Source organism: Aythya fuligula, chromosome 2 (assembly GCF_009819795.1).
Source record: "Aythya fuligula isolate bAytFul2 chromosome 2, bAytFul2.pri, whole genome shotgun sequence".
In the NCBI taxonomy this organism is placed as follows: Eukaryota; Metazoa; Chordata; class Aves; order Anseriformes; family Anatidae; genus Aythya; species Aythya fuligula.
In genome coordinates, this window is record NC_045560.1 from 22,547,612 (window position 1) to 22,566,159 (window position 18,548).

The 18,548-nt window shown below is 41.8% G+C and overlaps 2 protein-coding genes across 3 annotated transcripts in view; one reads left to right on the top strand and one right to left on the bottom strand.

Annotated features, from left to right (window-relative positions):
• Positions 1 to 14,925, top strand: part of NMT2 (N-myristoyltransferase 2) — a 31,207-nt gene extending 16,282 nt beyond the window's left edge. The window contains exons 7-12 of the mRNA XM_032181552.1: positions 933 to 1,103; positions 2,992 to 3,100; positions 6,680 to 6,850; positions 7,825 to 7,992; positions 10,395 to 10,532; positions 10,808 to 14,925. Of these exons, the coding sequence (XP_032037443.1) occupies positions 933 to 1,103; positions 2,992 to 3,100; positions 6,680 to 6,850; positions 7,825 to 7,992; positions 10,395 to 10,532; positions 10,808 to 10,828 (778 nt within the window). The 3' untranslated portion in view covers positions 10,829 to 14,925. The remainder of the gene's footprint in view (positions 1 to 932; positions 1,104 to 2,991; positions 3,101 to 6,679; positions 6,851 to 7,824; positions 7,993 to 10,394; positions 10,533 to 10,807) is intronic.
• A 192-nt stretch (positions 14,926 to 15,117) lies between these two features.
• On the bottom strand, positions 15,118 to 17,761 carry RPP38 (ribonuclease P/MRP subunit p38). Of its 2 annotated transcripts, XM_032181553.1 has the most exons (3): positions 17,731 to 17,761; positions 17,480 to 17,559; positions 15,118 to 16,100 (listed from the first exon to the last, which is right to left on the bottom strand). In XM_032181553.1, the coding sequence occupies exon 3, from the start codon at positions 16,067 to 16,069 to the stop codon at positions 15,224 to 15,226; it is 846 nt and encodes a 281-aa protein (XP_032037444.1). In that variant the 5' UTR covers positions 16,070 to 16,100; positions 17,480 to 17,559; positions 17,731 to 17,761; the 3' UTR covers positions 15,118 to 15,223. The 2 variants fall into 2 exon arrangements, with proteins under 2 accessions (XP_032037444.1, XP_032037445.1); XM_032181554.1 differs by lacking the exon at positions 17,480 to 17,559 and having other exon boundaries at positions 17,731 to 17,753.
• Between the last annotated feature and the right edge of the window lie 787 nt (positions 17,762 to 18,548).

Genomic DNA, 18,548 nt, shown 5'->3' on the forward strand with positions numbered 1-18,548 from the left:
GTGGAGAACTTGTAGAGAGAAAGAGGCTCAGTGACCGTAGAGAGTAAGAAAAATCCTTTGCATATAGCAGAGATTTTTAAATGGGGTTGTGGGGTCTTTTTTTTTGGTTTGTTTGTTTGTTTTCAAAAAGTTTGTAGCATCCTTACAGTGAAAACCAGCAATAAATATTTAAGGAATTTAATTAATTTAATATAAAATATTTAACACCAGTGACAGGACCCGCGGGAACAGGGTTAAGCTGAGGCAGGGGAAATTTAGGCTGGACGTCAGGAGGGGGTTCTTCACAGAGAGGGTGGTCGCACACTGGAACAGTCTCCCCAGGGAAGTGGTCACTGCACCGAGCCTGTCTGAATTTAAGAAGAGATTGGACTGTGAACTTAGGCACATGGTCTGAACTTTTGGGTAGACCTGTGCGGTGTCAAGAGTTGGACTTGATGATCCTTAAGGGTCCCTTCCAACTCAGGATATTCTATGATTCTATGATTCTATGAATTCTCTTACTGATGGATGATACAGATGAATTGTCTATGCCATTTTATTTATTTAAAGGGTACCTAGTCAGATGACCTTCCTTGGCCAGATAGTCATATGCTGACAATCATGAAGTATTATGATACCACTTAGCATGTTCTTGGATGTCTTTCAGGATCTTAAAGTTGGTAATGGGTTAATTCTTGATAAAGCTCTGAAAGTGGAGTATCACGAACACCTTAGATGCTGCTTGTGTATTGTACAGTTTGCCACCAATGTCACGCTATCATAGATTAGTATTAGCTGCAGATGTAGTTTGTCACAGGCTGATATATTTTTACCTCAGATCCTTCTGTTACAACGTGGAAATCTTAAAGTATGCATTTAAAAATATGCAATATGCAGGGGCAGTTGTTTGTTACTGTTTTTTTTTTTTTTTCACTACTTAATCTCTTTTTTAGTGTGAAGAAAATGGTAGAAATCAATTTTCTGTGTGTCCATAAGAAACTGAGGTCTAAACGGGTAGCACCTGTACTGATTCGGGAAATAACCAGAAGAGTAAACCTGGAAGGAATTTTTCAGGCTGTTTACACTGCTGGAGTGGTACTCCCCAAACCTGTGGCTACTTGCAGGTAACCTAGGTGATGTTCATAATAATACTGGTTCCTGTAGCAGTCATTTTAATGAGCATTTGGTGTAATTGGCTGTTGTGGTTTCACACCAGTTGGTGGCTCAGCTCCGCTATGCTACCCTCTTGTCCCCCCTCCTCAAAAGGACAGGGGGAGAAAATATGATTTAAAAAGCTTGTGGGTTGAGATAAGGACAGGGAGATCACTCGCCAATTATTGTTGTGGGCAAAAGACTCAGTACAAGGGAGATTAATGTAATTTATTGCCTACTGATAGCAGACTAGAACAGTGAGAACTAAAAGCAAACTAAAAACACCTTTTCCTCCACCCACCCTCTTCTCTCCACGGGCTGCAGCTCCGGCCTGGGGCCTGCTCCTGCGGGGGCTCTCCATGGGCCGCAGCCTCCTCCAGGCCACATCCACCTGCTCCACCGGGGGCTCCTCCATGGGCTGCAGCGTGGAGATCTGCTCCATGTGGGACCCATGGGCTGCAGGGCAACAGCCTGCTCCACCAGGGGCCTCTCCACAGGCCGCAGGGGAACTGCTGCTGCATGCCTGCAGCACCTCCTGCCCTCCTGCTGCACTCACCTTGGGGACTGTAGGGCTGGTTCTCACTCCTCACTCTCCCAGCTGCTGTTGCACAGCAGTTTTTTTTTCCCTTTCTTAAATCTACTCTCACAGAGGTACAACCAACATTGCTCACTGGCTCAGCTTTAGCCAGTGGCAGGTCCCTTTTGGAGCTCTGGCTCTTACCTAGCACGTGGCAGCTTCTGGGCTCCTCTCATAAAGGCCACCACTGCAGCTCCTCAGCACCAAAACCTTGCCACATAAACCACTTACAAGAGCATAACATTAAAAGAAATTGAATGCTGTGGAGTTGAATCTAACCTAAAAGCCCAAGTGCATATGAGGTTTTCTTGGCTTCTATTTTTTCCCTCAGTGCCTTGGATAAAACATCTTAGGCTAAAATCTAATTTCGGGTTTGTTTATTGTACCTCAAATAGATTAATAGATACCTCTGTTGACCTTCTGGTGGAAGCTGTGCTAGCAATGGCAGCATTGTATACCTGTGTTTTTCAAGTGGCCTGCTTCCCAGCTGGGACACTTCCTTGTTGACCTGATTGCTTGCCAAAGATGGCAGAGGGTTTCTGGGAATTGTATGATTTTCTTTTTTGAAGTGCTTTCATCTTTCCTGAAGAAAGGAGGACTTGATCGGCATGTGATAAAGATGGGAAAACTATCATGTGGAAAACGTTGTATGTAACAAACTATAAGTTCATTTGCTTGGAGTGGATTTTATTTGTGCAGGGAGAAGTTCAGTTTCAACAGTATCCTTCTGAAAACAGAGTGCTCATTTATGAGCCTTTTGATTTGAAATTGTGTTTGTATGTAGCGACACCAAAGATCCTACAACTTTCTGTAGGTAAAGGCAGATAAAAAGCCATGCTGTGCTAGAGTAACCAGGGATGTGCTGTTGCACAATGATCTCCTAGAAGAGGCCCTTCAACAAACTGCTTAGAGACACGAGCAGAGAGGGACCTGTCTGTTAAGAAAATAAATTTTGTGATGTAAGTATGGTGAGATTGTCAGGGCTGTGGCAGGTACTGAAATGTTTCACCCTGTTCTTACTTGTTCCATAATTTGCTTGGATCCAAAATACAGTGACTGTAGGCTTGTTTAGAAGCTATTGCTTACATGTAGCTTTCCCCTTTTTAGTTTGTTTTGGTTTTGGTGGGGTTTGTTTTTTTATTTGCTCAAGCCTCTTACAGACATTGGTACAGGCTTGCTAGGAAACAAATCTGGAGAGGAGGAGCAGTGCAAGAAATTAAAGAAATGGATACAAGTAAATCTGTATTTAAAACACTACCTAATCTCATGAATTTTATTTCCAGGTATTGGCATCGATCACTGAACCCCAGAAAATTGGTGGAGGTGAAATTTTCACATTTGAGTAGAAACATGACTCTACAAAGAACAATGAAGCTCTACAGGCTTCCTGATGTAAGCAGTATGTCTTCTAGAGAATCCCCACAGTTATTGTGAGGCTCGAAATAACCTTCCATCTGTTTCTGACAGCGCAGGCTTTGGTGTGGAAAGGCTTGCAGTGCATGCAGGGCATAGGAAAATACAGTCTTTTTCACCAACCAGAAATAAGGGCCACACTAGACAGAAGAGACTATTGCTGGAAGCGTAGGTTTGTGTGTAGAGAAAATATAAATGGCTCAAAAGCCTTTAGAGAAGTAAATAAATTCAGAAACCTTGACTTCATTAATGTGTGAGATCGAGTTGAAGATGCGTATGATTATTCTAGGTTTCATTAATCTGACAGAAAATTACTGGAGTAGAAAATTAACAGCTCATGGCTTAAAATTCTTGGAGAAGTCTGATCAAAAGTTGATTGAGTATAGTGGAATTAGGTGATTGTTTTGTTTTGTTTTTCTTCAAGCTTTTTCTTGTATGTCAGAGAACATTGTTCTTCTGCAATGAGTAGGCTCAGCAAAAGCTGCCTCAGAATGTTGTGTACTGTTATTTGCATGGTCTGGCCAAAAAAAACGTTCTGGCATCGCAAGGTTAGTTAAAAATATTTTCCCATATTTGCAGCTAATAGCAAGGCTGGCAAAAAGCCTTAGGATGCATTTCCTTGACAGGGCAAGTCACTGTAAGTAGTCTGAGATGCACTATCAAAAAATCTCATTGCTGTAACAGGCTATGGAAGGCAGTCTAAGCTATATGATTGAAAGCAATTTCTTTGCAAAAGCTACCTTTCTCTTTGGAGGGATGGCAGGCAGTCCTTTGGACCAGTGCCAGATCAGTAAACCTTTTTACGTAAGCAAACCTTCCCTTTGGGATAAAAAAAAATACAGTTTTTAAAATAATACACTTTGTAATGATTTATCTGACTTTGGGGAATTATTTCTGTTGGTTATACTTAACAACAGCGCCTGCAGCATCACGGTACCGGCACATCTGAGTAACACACTAAGCACTCCTCAGTGTAAAGCCTCTGCCATGCCTTCATCTCAGCTTCTGCTGCCAGTGAGACTTGTTTCCTGTGCTGCCTGCATGCTCCCTGTGTCTGCACTTACTGCTTCTCCCTTGTGTGCAAAGCAGCAGTTTTCAGAGCTTAAGCGTTAATAACCAAATTAATTAGGTTTTAATCTTGGAGAACTAAATATAGGTTTCATCAAATCTGAAGACATTTTAAGAAGTCCAGTGGACAACTTCAAATATAGGCAAGTCCAGTACTATTTCTCGTGGAAACAATGCAGGACAAGAATAGTTGAAAGAATAGGATAAGGATCTTACGTACGGAACAAAAAAATGTAACTACAGGGAGTCATTAGAAACCAGAGCAGCTGTACCTTGATCATCTCCCTTTAGTGTAGAACCCCAATTGCAAAATAGAAACAAATTACGGAAATCTAAGAATGCACCATCTTACTCAGAAAATACAGCATTTACAGAGATGTGCAAATAGAAAATAGATGCTCCATTGTGCATTTACTTTTAGATGGGCCTTGGGAGATTCTCCATGGAAAATAAAGATATAATCTTTTTGTTAATGTCTTCTGTTTAGTTTTTGTGCTGTAAATTTTTCGAATTTATTTTTCTGTGAAAAGGTTTGAGTGCTTTTGTGAATATCTATCCTCAGTCTGAGGCTGTTATCAGTTACGTTAGACAAACTGGTTTGTTCAGGCCAAACTGTCCTAAAACAAAAGCTTTTTGAGTTCTTTACCACCACCTTAATGTCCCTCAGCACCAAACACTGTTTCTGGCATTCTGACCTCTTTTCTTAGAGTCCTTGGAATATCATTGCCACTGGGAGCTCAGCTCCCTTTAAGAGGAATTAATCAATCCTAATCATGCAAACAGTATGAACTGAATAGGTTTTCAGAAATGATAAAGGAAAGGCAGTAATTATGTTAGTAAGATATCACCCTCACTGAAGGCAGTGTTTGTGTATGTATCTATAGATAAATTAGTTTAAAAAAAAATGTTGGGAGGGTTTAAGTGTTTAATCTCTTGAGCAGTGAGGGGGTATAAAATTTGGATGGGTTTAGAATGAGGGCAGGAACATGGATGGTGTCTTTGTATGGCTTTTCTTGACTGAGCTCCAGAGCTAGGACACTCGTGGGTACGTGCCCTGTGCAGCTTGGTGTGTGGAGTGGAGAAACAAAATTTAGCCCAGTTCTGTGCACTCTTCTTCCCTTCTGGAACTAGAAATAATCATTTAGGTGTGGCCATTCTGAGTGTTGTGGGGGAATAAAGATGTTCCAGCCCAGCTGCTTTTCCTCCCTTTGTGCTCCTCTATATAGCTTTAGAAGAGAGAGGAAGGTTCAAAGGGAACAGATTAGTGTTTCATATTGCCATTCCTAGGGAGGTTATGAACAAAATACAGCATAGGAAGAGCCATGCAGACAAATCAAGTGAATACCCTTAAGGATTCAGGGCATTTAAAATACTAGAAGATGTGCTGTTGTAGAGACAAACCATAGGCTGTGCAGGAAAGGAGGAAGATTAGACCCAGCACATGGAGGTGGCAAAATGTGCCTTGATTTTTCATCTGGCTGCTGAGTTCCAGAGTGTGTGAATAAAGACCTCCTCCAGAATAACTCCCTGGGAGCAAGGAATAATCAGTTACACTAATTTCAGGCTTCCAGTAATCAAGCCACTACCTGGCTGCTCTTGCAGTTGACTTTGCTGTGATTAATGTGGTACATGCCCAAGTATGTGGCTCAGATGAAGCAGGATAAATGAGCTCTGAAAGAGAATGAGCATTCTCTCCCTCCAAGGAAATATTCAGGAAAACTAATAAAAATTGGGGAGAAAATTTTAGCCACCCTTGTTTAAACCTTAATTTCATAGGATTGGAAAGCTTTTTTTTTTTTCCCCCTCTTCTGATGTTTACAGTCAAGAGAAGTGCAGTATTTGCTGAAATATAGTAACTTTTTTAACTTCAGAAAGCTTGAAGTTACGAGGAGCTTTCTTGTTAACATAACAGCAGTTGAGCCTGTACAGAAACGTGAGTTGGCAGAAGTGAGTTTACAAGCACTAAAAATAGGTGGAGTTTTGTGTTAAAAGTTTTCTAATTAAACATTATCAGTTGACTTTGGTTTATAGCTTGACTAATTTTTGTAAACGTGAATTAGAAGTGTTCTTGTCTTCAGCTTAGCTTCTGACATGGAAGTTGCTTTATGTTTTGTTTCTGTATCTGGGCTCTAGGTAGCTTAGAAGAAGATAAGAAATAAAGACTGACCTGAAAAAAAAAAAAGGAATACAAAATGTATGAAGTCTAGGCTGTTGGCAGTAGCACCTCCTTCTCTGGAGAAATGAAGTTGTTTCAATAATGGAATATAAAGATTGAAGTGCCCCAGACTGTCTCAATAATTAGAAGAGGGGGAATTCTGATTGAAAGCAGTTTTGTAAAATAGTGTAATGAATTAGGTGGCTGGGGTAAAGTAGGCTAATAATGAATGCATTATAGCAAGTGGAATGACTCTGCAACCTGTTTCCAGCCCTTGCTGTGTGTGCAATTTTCCTTTCGACATCTTAACGTTTATTTTTCTTTGTTACAATAAGGCTACAAAGACTTCAGGTTTGAGACCAATGGAACAAAAAGATACTAAAGCAGTACAAGAATTAATCAACACTTACTTGAAGCAGTTTAATCTTGCTCCTGTGATGGATGAGGAAGAGGTGGCCCACTGGTTCCTGCCTCGGGATCATATTATTGACACTTTTGTAGTAGAGGTAAAGCACTCTCTAACTACCTCGGGAATGTAAACACGAATGCCATTTGTAAAAGTTCACATCAGCATCAAGTTTATGAAATGCAGACAGAATGAAAAACATGCTGTAGTTGGGATTTGCTGTCATGATTCCAAATTTGTTCTTTGTATTGCATTCTTGTAGTGAGGAAGTGCTTGTTTGGATGTGACAAAAGAGCAGCTCTCTTATAACAGGATATTTTATAGAAGAATTTTCAAATCTCAAAACATCACTGTCTTATAAGGTTCTTTGCTGTAATATTTCCATGTTTTAAAAACAATCTTCCCACACCATGCCCCCTGCTCCCCTTTGCTTCTCTGGAGATGTGACATGGTAGTAAGTAATGGTCTTCAAATCTGCTTTTTTTTTTTTTTTTTTTTTTTTTTTTTTAAATTAAAAAATTACGACTGATGAAAGGATTTGGTTTGAATTCAGTATAATTCCCTAAGCTGACGGATAGGTTTCTGCAGTATTCTTTAAAACCATTTTTTAGGGGCACCTGCTAATTTGTGGGAATTGTGTGGATTTTGTTGTGTTTTTTTCTGTTGTTGTTTTTTTCTCTTATAGTCTGATTCAGTAAAATATTTTTCCTACTTACTCTGCAGTGAATCTAATGTTCAATGGACTCTTCCATAGTCTAACTTAATTTAATGCCTCTCTTCCTTCCCACCTTCCCTTTCTTTTCCCCAGCTGGAAAAAGAAAGTTGGGGTTGGTTTTTGTCTTCTGTGAATTCAAGCCCAGAAACCTACGGAAGAGTCTACAAGCAGCAGAATTGGCCTGAGGGATGGGACAGTTTCTTCAGTTTCTTCAATTCTTAGCCAGCATTACCTCTTATTCTGTAATAGATATGGCGTGCAAAGCTGTGCTGCATTTATTACTTACTTTCTCTAGAACCTCTGTGGTAGCCTAACCAATAACTGAGTGTTTATTTACTAATTGACTTTTTCTTTTGTAGGGCTCAAATGGTATTTTAACAGACTTCCTGAGTTTCTACACGTTACCTTCAACAGTGATGCACCATCCTGTTCATAAAAGCCTGAAAGCTGCCTATTCCTTTTACAATATTCATACAGAGACCCCCCTCTTGGACTTAATGAATGATGCACTCATAATAGCTAAGTTGGTAAGTATTTTCTTCTTCTACTTCTAAGAATGCTTTCATGAAAGAAGTACTGGCAAGGTAAGAACTGACAGTAATTTATACATTCCATTGCGTTCTGTTTTGTTTTACTGTCTACAGCAGTGTATTTGATGAGACTTCTGTACAATATATATTGAAATATAAGATGCTGCATTTGGTTTTCCTCTTTACTTTGAGCGATGTTAGTGAATGACAAGTGCATGAAGATGAAAACATTTGTAATAGCTTGAACTGTTCAAATATCCAACAGCACACTGGCAACCTTATTCACTCAGTATCAAAAGAATGGAAAGTATCACTAAAATATTTTTCCTTTGAGTTAATAAGTTCTCTTAAAAATATTAAATAAACTGTCTTGTTACTAACTGCTGCCTGTAAAGTTACATAGACAACATCACGTTTTAAATTTTAAGCACTGCTTTGTGTGTGGAATAACACTGAGACGTGATTTAGTTAAATGGAAGGGAAGAGACTGTAAGGGTCCTTGCATAGGAATTGTAAGGGTTTAGTGCTGAATGACTAAAAGCTAACGCTCAGCCCTTAATCATCAGGCTTTCATGGGGGTGTGGTACAACACCGTGGCAATATATTCTGTGGTGGAGAGCTGTGCAGGTGTTGCACATCCCAGCACTTCCTCCGTGTCCCACAGGAGAGGGTGAGCAAGATGCTGGGTGGGTGTTTGGCTTTTGGCTGGGCTTAACCTACCACAAACCATTCTACACTTACATCCAAAGAATGTATTTGGAGGATAGAAATCCAACTCAGTAAATTGTTTCCAAGTTGCATGTTAGTTGAATGTTGAAGTTTTATTTTCTTATTACAGTATATAAAACTAGCTTAGAACCAAGTCTGGTAAAATCTTAGTGTAATTACTGGGCAAAATGCCTGACCTCCTAAGTGAAATCCCAAATTTGGAGCTATGCATTTACGTTCCATGTGTACTGCATGGGGAGAGTCGTATGATGATCCCCTCCAAACCCCATTTTGTGGTCCAAGCTGACACTGTTTCAAGGTGTAGGACAGTTCGCCTTGGGAGTGCCCTTCTGGCCTGGCAGAGGGGTGCAGCAAGTGCCTTTGAACAGCAACTTCTTACACCTCCCAGAAAAGAGTAACCTGAGCCTAACGTGTTGATGTTTAGATAGCGAGTTAAAGCTATGTCAGGGAAATTTAACATTTATTTGAATTTTCAGTGCTTAATTGCAAAGCTTCATCAGTGTGTCTGTACATACAGTGTATCCATGTTCTCCTGAGCTGAGATTACTGCTACTGTCAATGGCTAATTTGGACTATTAAAAAATTTGCTTCTTTAGATGCCAGCTGTCAGATCCTTGCCACCTTGTCTTGTTTCTGCACGTTTTTCACAGCACATTTAACTTAGCGTAGCTTCATCTGTGCACAGAATGATCTTTGTGTAAGGAACCTTACTAAATTCACTGTTTATGCTTTGTGACTTTTTCTTTTAAATAATCCTAAACTGATGAAAACTCCCTTTTTGTAACACGGGGTGCTTATTGAAAAAAAAAAAAAGCGTAATTTTTATACTGAGCAAAGAATGGTCTCGTGCTTAAGTAACTAAGCATTACTGTTTTGTAACTCTGTTATTTTTATGTTAGAATATAGAAAGTCCTCCTGGTGCTCTGCTTTCATGCTGCTAAGACTCCAAGTTCCTAGGTCAGCCTGCCTTGCAGTTAATTACAAGTAAATGGACTGTTTTATCCAGCCTCCAGACAAATTCAGCTGTTCATACATGATGCTTGTCACTGTGATGGCTTAACTGGCCTTATTTTTAAGTTGCTTATGAAGAGTTCAGAGTGGGTTGGGATTCAATGTTTGTGTTGCAGCATAGTACGCTGTGCTACAACTAAATCAGCAACGCCGCTGCATGCAGAGAGCAAATTGGCTCATTCAGAGTAGTGAATTTGGGAGGTAGAGCAAGAGAAGTTGGCAGAGAGTGCATGAATAAGGGAGGGAGCGTGACGTGTCAGATTTGATTTTTGAAGGAAATACCACTTCAGAAAAGGATTAAGGTACAAAAATGTTTATCAATAACAAACGACTGAAAGCCAGCATAAGCTGTACTTACACAGCCTCATCTGGAGTAGGCCATGTGTGTCAAAGCCCTGTATGTCACAGGGTGTAAAAAATGCATGTCCAGAAAGATAAAACAAAGGGAAGTGTTTGAGGGACTCTTCAGACCTTTTACCTTGGGATACTTTATTTGTATGTATATCTAATTAAATGGAAAGATTTATTCCCGTATATTTTTTCTTTTCCACTTAATTAGATTAGTCCCTTGGATATCGTTATGCCTCTGTGGAAAGTATTATTTGTGTGTCATTTGAAACTTCATAAGTAAAATTTTAAAAATGTTTTGCTATTGCCAGAAAGGATTTGATGTGTTCAATGCACTAGACTTAATGGAAAACAAAACATTCCTGGAAAAACTCAAGTTTGGGATTGGAGATGGAAATTTGCAGTATTATTTGTACAACTGGAGGTGTCCTGGCATGGAATCTGAAAAGGTAAGGGACTCTTAAAAAAAAGTTTCTGAACTGTGTTAGGTATAATAATGCTTTCATCTATCCTGGCCAAAATGGGAGGAGTTTAAATTTTTTTCTTTATTTTATTTTTTAATAAAAATTTTTAAAAACCTAAAAAAAAAAAAACTTCTTTTATTTTTTTTAAAGAAAAAAAAATAAAGAAAAGATCCGTGATTCAGGTGCAGAAAACCAGAAAATAATGTTTAGATTTGTTGCTGTACTTGAACTAAAAAACTGCATTTTTCTTCTTCCTTTAGGTTGGTCTTGTATTACAATGAGGACACGTGTTTCTAGAACTCTGAGGTCGTCATTTGCGTTAATTTGATCTCCATAGCTCTTGGAATGATACTGTTCAAGAGGAGTAAAAGCACAACGTCAGTGATACTGAATAGTCCATTAAACCTGAGCAATGAAGAAATCCACATGTGACCAAATTTATGCATTTTCAGATAAATCAGAAGGTCCTTGAAACTCTTTTTATTGTCCATGAAAAGAATAAAAGCACATTCATTTAAGTTTCAAAGCTTAGCTTGCACCTTGATGAGAAGAAGGTATTTTTTTTCCACTCTGTAGAAAAGACTGTTTTGTACAAACTGAACTTCAGTGGTGGATTAGGGTACAAAAATATTTGCTATTATGTGGATGAACTGCTGCATTTCTATTTATTAAGTGGTGGTGTATGTTTGTCAGTGTAACAGAATGAAGGATACAAACTTGAGTATCTTTGCTATATTTACTTCACGTGGATATCATCATTTGGGGAAAAATCATGAAGTTATGATGCGTTTGTAGCTCTATGAAAGTCCTGGATGTTTTTTGTAACTGGAGCAGTATGACAATGTACTGGTTTAACTAGTGCATTTGTTTCTCCATAAGCAACGCTGCCAAATCAATAAAAATACAGATTTGTACTTTGATCTTCAATAGATCAGTGGATTGATTTAACAGTATCGCACTGTTCAGTGCAGGTGTTACCTATGTTGCCGGAATGTTAATACATTACTGTACTTGATTTACAGTTGTGGCACAAAACCTTAGTTTTTCCTCAGTAGAGTACCATCAGCCTGTGTGTAAAACTAAGAATTTTAGTAGTGCTATCAGGATATTTATAGTTTGAATGTTTTCGATGCTTCTGCAAAATTGCACATATTCCTTTGTCTACTTTGATTTCCTATGAAGTCTGTAATTCTAATGAAAAAGTATCTTGTGTAAATACGTATTCATAAATTGTTCCTGGTAGTGTTTTTATCCTGACTTTGGAACAAGAACTTTTGCTGTGTATGTGGCTGGTAGGTGGAAGAGAAATGCTCTACCCTCAGTCCTTGGAAGCCTGTGCGCTGCGCTTCCTGAAATGTAAGAGGGCTGGTCGTCGTTGTTGGGCAAGCTGTTTTAATTCCCTCCCGAATGCTCGGCAACCAGAATGGCTTCTGAAGCACTTTATATGCGTTCCAGCGTAGCGCCGTAGTTAGGTATGATAGCAGATCTTTCACTTGGCGGGTGCTGCAGTAACGTGAGCGCCGCCAGAAGCTGCAGCAAGAAGCTGTCCTAGCTGAAAGTGCCAAATCGTGGTAGTGAAGCCTCTGTGCTGTAAGCATCTTTTGAATGTGACTTGAATATCTCATGAAATGCAAATGTCTAAGCTTTCCTTTTAAACATGCCTGTACCTAAAAACATCAATTTAGATGGAGATGAATTTGTCTGTTCTTCGTAACTGCTAGCCCTGCCCACCTCCTCGTAGCACTGGGGGTTTTCTTTCTCCCCCTTCTTTTCCTGTGTGTCAATTGTTTGTGGTTTGGTTTCTTGTTGAACAGTGAGAGGATTCTGCCCTAGAGACAGCGATAAATAGCTTGGCTTATTGCATTATAGCTCTGTGCTTAAAGCATCCGCCTTCCTTTCCACAAAGGAGGGGACTGAAGATGTTTGTCTGCCCTCCAGGCATGCTAGGGGCCTGGGGAAAACAAGGGCTTTAAAGGGGATCTTCCAGGCAGTCTGTGCAGATGGAGCTGTGAGGCCTGAGCAGAACTAAGTGCCTGAAAACGCAACCGACGGGATAGATACCTGAGGCAGCAACAGGGATTTAATCCCAGCTCCATCCAACACTTGACCTCTCACCTCCCGGAAGGCGGGACGCGGCCCTGCCTGACAGGAATTCACCTGGGAGCACGCTGAGGCACGGAGGAGGCTGACACCAGGCCTTGGTGCTTGCTGCCTCCTCGCTCCCGAGGGCAGAGCCTCGGCAATCCTCACCCAGCCGCTAGTGCTGGGGGCGACTGCGTGGCTCTGCCCCGGGGCTGAGGGACATGGTGCCCGGCAGCAGTCACAGCACAGCTCCCCCTGCTCTGGCCTTGGGTGCTAGGGGAATGACGGGCTCGTTTGCTCTGCCTTCCCTCAAAAATACAAGCGGAAGAAATGCTCGGCAGTGGTTTTTTCTTTTCTCTTTTCCAAAATCAAAAGCGGTTAGGCCACGGTGGGACCAAATGCACATGGGCAGAAGGCAGAACTGAGTTTTCTTGTTGCCCATATCTTAGGATGAGTGCACGTGAAGCAAGGAGTGTGGCCATTCTTCACTTGGGCCATATTCTGGGGAAAAAAACAATGAGTTTGAGGCGTGCAAATTTGTCTTTTTCTGACTAGCTGGATGTTAACTACAGGAAGGGGACAGAGTTGTGCTCCTGTTGAAGTGTTGCAGTGCTGTAGCTGACTAAAAAGTTACAGGGCCAGAGAGGATGAGGGATGAGGGCACATCTGAACCTAAGCTGGAGCAGCTCCTGGGCAGTCCTGTGCACAGAACTGCTACCTAGTGGCTGTTTAATCCAAAACAGTTTCTTCTGTCCCCGATAAGTGCTTCAGCCTTTTGGCTGAACCTGATCTTTTAACTCGAGTGCTTTGTGAGCCTTGGAGGTGTCCCACCTCCAAGTAACTGCCTGACCGCGTGGGTGCAGGCTGGAAGTTGTGGCCACCCGCCCTCGCTTCCTGAGCAGGGCCTTAACTAAAGGGCACTGGCGTGGGTGCTGCTGTCAGCAGCTCTGACACAGGCTCTTGGGCTGTTTCACATGTTGAACGTGCACATGCGGTAGGTTTTGAACAGCTACCAGGTAAGACCCTTCAAAAACTAATAGCTGGTTTCAAAATTGGCAAATCTGAAGGCATTTTGAAGGCTCACTCTACCACCTTTCCCACTACTCTTTTCAAACATCCTGTGTAATTTCTTTTCTTTGGTAACTTTGCAGAGGGGACACAAATCCCTTGGGAGAGCTACAGAGCTGGGCAGGCAGCAAGGTGCTTGAAAAGATGACTGCTGTGCTTTGTTCTTTACCAAAGCTAATCCTCGTGCTCTTCTTAAAGACTAAGAGCTAAATGTTACAACTAGCTAGCATGGGAATTAATTACACTAGGTTCTAGCATGCCTTCAAAATTGTATGCATCTAAAAAGCCAAAGCAGATGACCTCTGTGAAGGACTATGAAGCAAGGCAAAATAAAATCACCTCTTTCCTTGCCGCCCTCAGCGAGGGAGGGCAAATTTCTGGCATTGAATGCCTTTGTTTTGTTTAAACTTCAGGGAGCATGACAACTACAGAATCATGGCTACTGCCTCCCTTCATAGTCAGTATCGTGAGCTTAAGACACTTCTATCTAAATCCAAACTCCAGATGAGCTAGCTGATAGCACTGGGAGGCTAGACTTGCAAAGCTCTGAAAACCGCAACACATAAAACCCATCTTTGCGAAACAAGATGAAACAATTAAGCTATTTTGCTCTTTTACAATACCATAGAATTCACTTTTGCTTATAACATAGAGTGCCAAATAAACTCCTGCGCTGTTGATTTTGATTGCAGTTTGAATTGCAGTACTAGTTCCTTTCCTTCCTACAAAACAGCTGTCTCATTAGGAGACTGTTCATAGACCTCAGCAGAAGGAAACTCCAAACCTTTTAGTCTTGTGTAGCAACTACAGCTGTCATCTGCTACTTTACATACAACAGGCCATGGCTGAATTTCCTGGGGAATAACTTTAGACTCCATTTAGAAACTGAGTTTAGTTTACATTTTCTCACAGGATATGTGTGTTAATAGTTTACATACAGAAGTGTGTTGTTGTTTTTTTTTCCAAATGCAGTAGTAATTTTGTTCTGTTCTATGTATGAAAATAACCTTTTTCCTTCAGCATATTGACCACCAGGTAGAGCTGGAACCCAAGCCTGCATACATGCTTGACCAAACAAAGATTCTTGTTCAGCAGAGGAAAGGATGAAAGTTCAAAAGGGAAGTCTGCCTGTGCTGTTACAGCTCTTTACTTGAAACAAGCATCGAACCAGCTTTAAGAGTTATACTGGCATGGACCTTTGTTTAAATAAACTTTCAATTTTGGTATCAATTTTTTTTGAGTAATTACACTTAATTTGAATCAGTTTTATCTGAGGCATGTTCATCTGTACAAAAATACAAAGCTTGCTTAATGCTTTACATTAATTCCAAAGCTGTGCTTATTACTCCAGGATATTCATTACCAATTTAACTTTGTGATCTCCAACTGCAAATTAAATATTTATCCCCAGACAGACTCATAAGTTTGAACAATATTCTTTATTAAAGCGGAGAGAACCTCGGGTGAATGCAACACAGATGAGTTTGTCGAATCACTTTAATTGGGAAGAACCGAAGTGAAGTCATTCATGCTGAAAAGGTTTTTTTCTTTTTGCGAGGTGGTTTCTTGATCTTATTTGGATTTGGAACAACTTTCTTGATTTTCAAAGGCTGTAAAATCACATCCGAAAGATCGCGCTGATTGCTTTCTGTACGCTTCCGCTTCTGGCTTGTGTGCTCATCCTCCACTGTCTCCTCAAGCTGCTCAGGTTCATGAATTTCTGAAGAATCTGCATTTGCCGCGGATCCTTCAGCTCTATACTGAAACCATGGCACTTCCAAAGCTGGTATCTTTGGAATTATTGCTTCTATTACATCAGTAAATTTATCAGACTGCCTTTTAAAGCCCAGTGCTAAAACGGATGTTAAGCCAAGAAGTGGTGCTATCGTTTCACTGAGTCGGGGAACCTGGCCTGCTGGGGTGTCTCGACTTGCGCTCAGCTGGATAAGGTGCGATGTGATCATGGCAGGCTTTGCAGATTTGCACACCAGCAGAAGCAGCAGCTCATTTTTTTCCAATCCTTTTGTAACTTCATTAACTCCAATCGCAAGTTGTCTTCTGATACTTATGTCAGTCCATCCTGATGCTTGTTGATTGCCTTCTGTTTCCTCTGCTGTAGGGAGCTCATTGTTGCTAGCATCACACTTTCTTTCCATCTGTTTTTTTGTACTGGAACGCTTTTTCTTCCTTGGAGCCTCTACCTTTTTAAGTCCAATTTGTTTAATGCTTTCTTCTAAAGTCTGTAATATAAAATGCATGTTATCTCCATCTATGGTTTTCCACTGAATATCAAAGGGGTTATCTAGACAAATTTTTACAGTGGTTTTCTTTGCTTTACGAAGTGATGCCGTCCCTTGCTGAATTACAGACATCCTGGGGTTCTTTTGTATTTTGCCACCCTAGCTGTGAAGGGAAGAAAAAGGTAAACAGTGTTTAAATATCGTGCTGTTTGCTGGGGACTTCATTACCAGAGCCTTCTCTTGGGAATGCAGAAGAGAAACATCACATCTCAAAATGGTACTTCCAACTGGCACCTTCTTCACACTAGCTCAGTGCTAATCCTTAACAAATCTTCCACAAGGCACAGGTTGCACCTTTTTTTCTCTTTTTTTGTTTTAAAGAGCAGGCTCTAGAGCAAGGCAACACCAGTGACAAGAAACCATTCTGAAGCTGAACCTGAACGAAAGCAGCTAGCTGTTCTGCAGATTAAGAACAGAAGTTGAAGGATCACTTCTCACCGTTGCACAGCTGCATTTTAGAGCTATTATGACGTGAAAAAAAGCTGCAAAATCACGACATGAAACAAGCTCCACATTCTTGAATTAATTTAACATTTCATAAACTTTAATTTGCCTTTTCATTCTTTAATCTTACACCTGCATACCTGCATTTAGATCATACCTGCAATCATACCTGCATTTAGTAGGTATGATAAAAGGCTGCAGAGTGTTAATTATGCTTTTGATGAAGGGAGGCTAACCTCTGCAGGCCTCCAGGAAGTTCAAAAGGGCTCTTTCACTTTTATGTCACCTAGACCACGTCTTTTTGTGAAAAATCAAACTGGTGCAAAGAATGGATAGTTGTTCTCGCTCTGATCTACCTAGTTGAGATCACGAGTCAAGACATGACAGCGGGTCTGCCTGCAGGCCCTGTTCACTCCTTAAGTCCCCAAACTCACGCTTGGGTTATTACGCCATCCTCTTGCCAAGCTACGAGGCCTTTATAGTTATACAGCCCAGCTTACACAGGAGGAGCAACTCAGGAGAAACAAAACACGACTGTATCCTTAGGTATCCTCCTTACCCCAGCAGAAATGTGTGGTGTGAGTGCCGACCTTGAGGTATTTACAAAATGCCATCTTGTCACTCACATCAATTCTCTATGTACTGGTAATAAGCTAAAACAAATAAAGGATCTTACACGTTTTGTAGCTGTGGCAGAGAGAAGAGGAAACTCTTATCATAGTAAAGTAAAAAGTAAAATAAAAATCGGTATTTTTCCTTTTAAAGCCTTTCAGTGATGACCGATGGCCTACAGGGGGTATCAAGTAAAGGCAGTATGGGAAGGAAAAAACATGGCAGATTTCACTGCCGAAAGACTGCCTTTTTCTGCTGCAAAACTGCATTTTTCCTTTCAAAATGGACGCTACGAGGACAAGGAGCGCACAGGGACGGGAATTCAAGCGCCAAGAGGGAACCCAGCGCCCTCCACGCGGTGCCAGCCTCGGGGCCCCTCGCTTCCTGCAGGGGGGGCCGGGCAAAGCGGGGCCTTCCTCCACCTACCTCCGGCCGAAAAAAAAAAACCACCCCACGTCTCCACACCGCCGCTCCGCGATCGCTCAGCGACAGCCTTCCTCCAGCTCCTGCGGTGACGAGAAAAGCAGGGGAGCAAACGCCGCTCGCTGCGCCAGCAACGCGAGGCGGCCGAGAGCGGGGCCGCCCTCCCCGCAGCCTTGGGGCCGTGCCCGAGCCCCACAGCCCCAAAACCCCGTCTCGGTTCCAGTCCTGGTCCCGGTCCCGGTTCCAGCCCGCACCTTCCGGCCCCACACGGCCCCAGCACGGCGGCAGCCCCCCGGCCCGGCTCGTCCCGCCCCGGGGTGGGCGGTGGAGCCGGCAGCGAGAGGCGGCGCCACGGGGCGGTGGCGCAGTGCTGCCTTCAGCGGGCTCCGTGGGGTTTGGGGCCGGTGTTTGGGGTGGTATTGCTGCTGCTTGAACGTGTTTTGCAAGGTGTTTTTATCGGGTAGCGATAGACGGGCTCTGTCGTGTGCGAGCTGATGAAATCGTGGCGAATTAGTGAGGATTTCGTGGTGGCTTCACCGCAGCTCTCACTGCTAGTGCATGAAGCATCGCGTGCACGCACCATGTTCTAACGCTGGTGAGGAGATGAGGCGTAAGGACAAAGCTGAAGGCTCCCCGCAGTGCCATGAACCATTAACGGGTGTCCCAGAAGCTCCTTCTGTCCCCATGTGTCCCAGCACACCGCTCCCCTCGCTAAATGGCAGCCTCATGGTGGAGGACGGAGGCCAGGGACTTGTTTTCCCTTGTGTTTTTATCTCCTCTTACTGAGATTTAATACTTTTGTTTTCTCTGCAAGCCTCGGTTTAATTTAATCCAGTCTTGATTTGAGAGGAAACACCCCTTTTACGTGAGTTTACAGAAGCTGGTGGATTAAAAAAGCTGAAGTGTATGCTATTGTGATTAAAGCCATGCCCGAGGAATGATGAGTACAAAGGTACAGAGGGATGAACATAAAGAATTAGTGAATTGATGTAATAGGTAAGTGGGGCTAGATTTTTTCCTTTACTAGGTACAACTGGAGGTTAGTTAATTTAATGTTTGTTGTTCCTTCTGT

Coding starts and splice junctions, on each gene's coding strand:
- RPP38 (XM_032181553.1), bottom strand. CDS start 16,069: ATGTCTGTAATTCAGCAAGGGACGGCATCACTTCGTAAAGCAAAGAAA.